General features: G+C 67.2%; 1 protein-coding gene across 1 annotated transcript in view; it reads left to right on the top strand.

The window, feature by feature from the left end:
- Positions 1-820: 820 nt before the first annotated feature.
- Positions 821-1,459, top strand: part of LOC106147477 (olfactory receptor 10Q1-like) — a 1,959-nt gene continuing 1,320 nt past the window's right edge. Inside the window, exons 1-2 of the mRNA XM_013509222.1 lie at positions 821-888; positions 1,049-1,394. Coding sequence (XP_013364676.1) covers positions 821-888; positions 1,049-1,394 — 414 coding nt within the window. The remainder of the gene's footprint in view (positions 889-1,048; positions 1,395-1,459) is intronic.

The following is a 1,459-nucleotide window of genomic DNA, read 5'->3' as shown; positions in this document are numbered from 1 at the left end:
CGTCCTCGTGCTCCAGCCGCTGCCCTTGGCTTTGAGGCCCGCAGTAAGTGTGCACCGCTCGGGTGGACTGCTCAGTGCAGGTCTGCAGAAGCGGAAGTGTGCATGGGGTGCTCGGGGCGCCAGCAGGATCGTCCCTCCCAGGGAACACCTAGGACTGCTGAGGAATTTCCACCTGGTTCTGGATCTGCAAACCTTTTAGTGACCGGGAGGATTCCCAAGCAGAGGGCTGGCTTGCTGCTGTGAGAGCCCTGGGGGTGTGCTGGGAGATGGGCCGCACAGGTGGCTGCTGTAGTAGAGCGCTGCAGAGGTGACAGCCCAGGGGGAGTGGCACGGGGAACGGGAGAGGGCACAGGACCACAGGCTCCTGGCTGGGCCCCCAGCAGTGCCGGTCCTCGCTGAAATCCACCCAGCTCCCGAGAGCCGCGTTCCTGCGATCTCAGGAAGGCTCACAGCCACTCTCTGATCATGAACCGTGAAGTGATTTAACACACATCTTCCTTGGGCCTTGCTGTCGCCCATGTGCATGCGTGTAATCCTTTCAGCACTGGTCCTATATCAAGGCTTCAAAGACACACGGAACACTCTGTTTTCCTGTGGGACCCTAAGACCGTCCAAGGACCAGCTCCCCACCTCCTGGAATCTGTGGGCACAGCTGAACATGCAGGGCATTTCCTGGGGACAGGCTTTGCCCTTGGCTCACTCTAGAGAGGGGGCCCCGATATAAAAGGGACGCAGAGGGGTGGCCTGGGATGGCTGCTGCTCGGTGGGCAGGACCCCAGGGGCAGCTGTGGACTCGGTCACAGTGACCACGGCATCAGGAATGGGAGCTACAACTAGTAGCTGGGAACAGGTTTTCTTGCAGAGCCCTGAGGGTGAGCGCTGTGTTCTGTAAGTGAGCCCCCAGGTTAGGGAAGGGGTCCTGCTCCTCTCAAAGGGAGGAAGCTGCGGTGGGGGCGGAGCCGCTTCTCGGCCACCGGGCAGGACCTGTCCCGCGACCGCTCGGCCGCAGGTCCGCTCTGGACAAACGTCTCTTGGGCCCCTCCTCCAGGCCGGGCCGAGGGCGTCTGCGGGGCGCGCAGGGGCGGCCCCCGCGGGGCAGCGGCCGCATCACTCCCCGCGGACGGCAGGTGCGTCCGTCCCTTCCGGACGCGCTGGAGCGGGGAGGAGCCGACCGGAGTCTGGGGTCCAGCCGTCACCCGGCTGCGGGCGCTGCGGGGAGAGGCGGGAGCTGGCCAGGGCGGAGGGCCGCGGGGAGGCAGGGACGGAGCGGGAGGGAGGACGGGAGCCCCGGGGAGAGGCGGGCGGGCGGCGGACAGGGAGAGGCCGCAGGGATGAGCCGCGGAGACGCGGGCAGGAGGGAAGGGAGCGGCAGGGGACCCGCGAGCACGCCGGCGGTGCGGGGCGGGAAGGGCGGTCCAGAGGAGGGCGCGCGGCTCCGCAGACCACCGCCCCCGGCGGG

The sequence above is a fragment of the Chinchilla lanigera genome, unplaced genomic scaffold, assembly GCF_000276665.1.
Source record: "Chinchilla lanigera isolate Chin_1 unplaced genomic scaffold, ChiLan1.0 scaffold00166, whole genome shotgun sequence".
Classification (NCBI taxonomy): domain Eukaryota; kingdom Metazoa; phylum Chordata; class Mammalia; order Rodentia; family Chinchillidae; genus Chinchilla; species Chinchilla lanigera.
The sequence above is the reverse complement of the archived record's forward strand: the minus strand, read 5'-3'. Positions and strand labels throughout refer to the sequence as shown.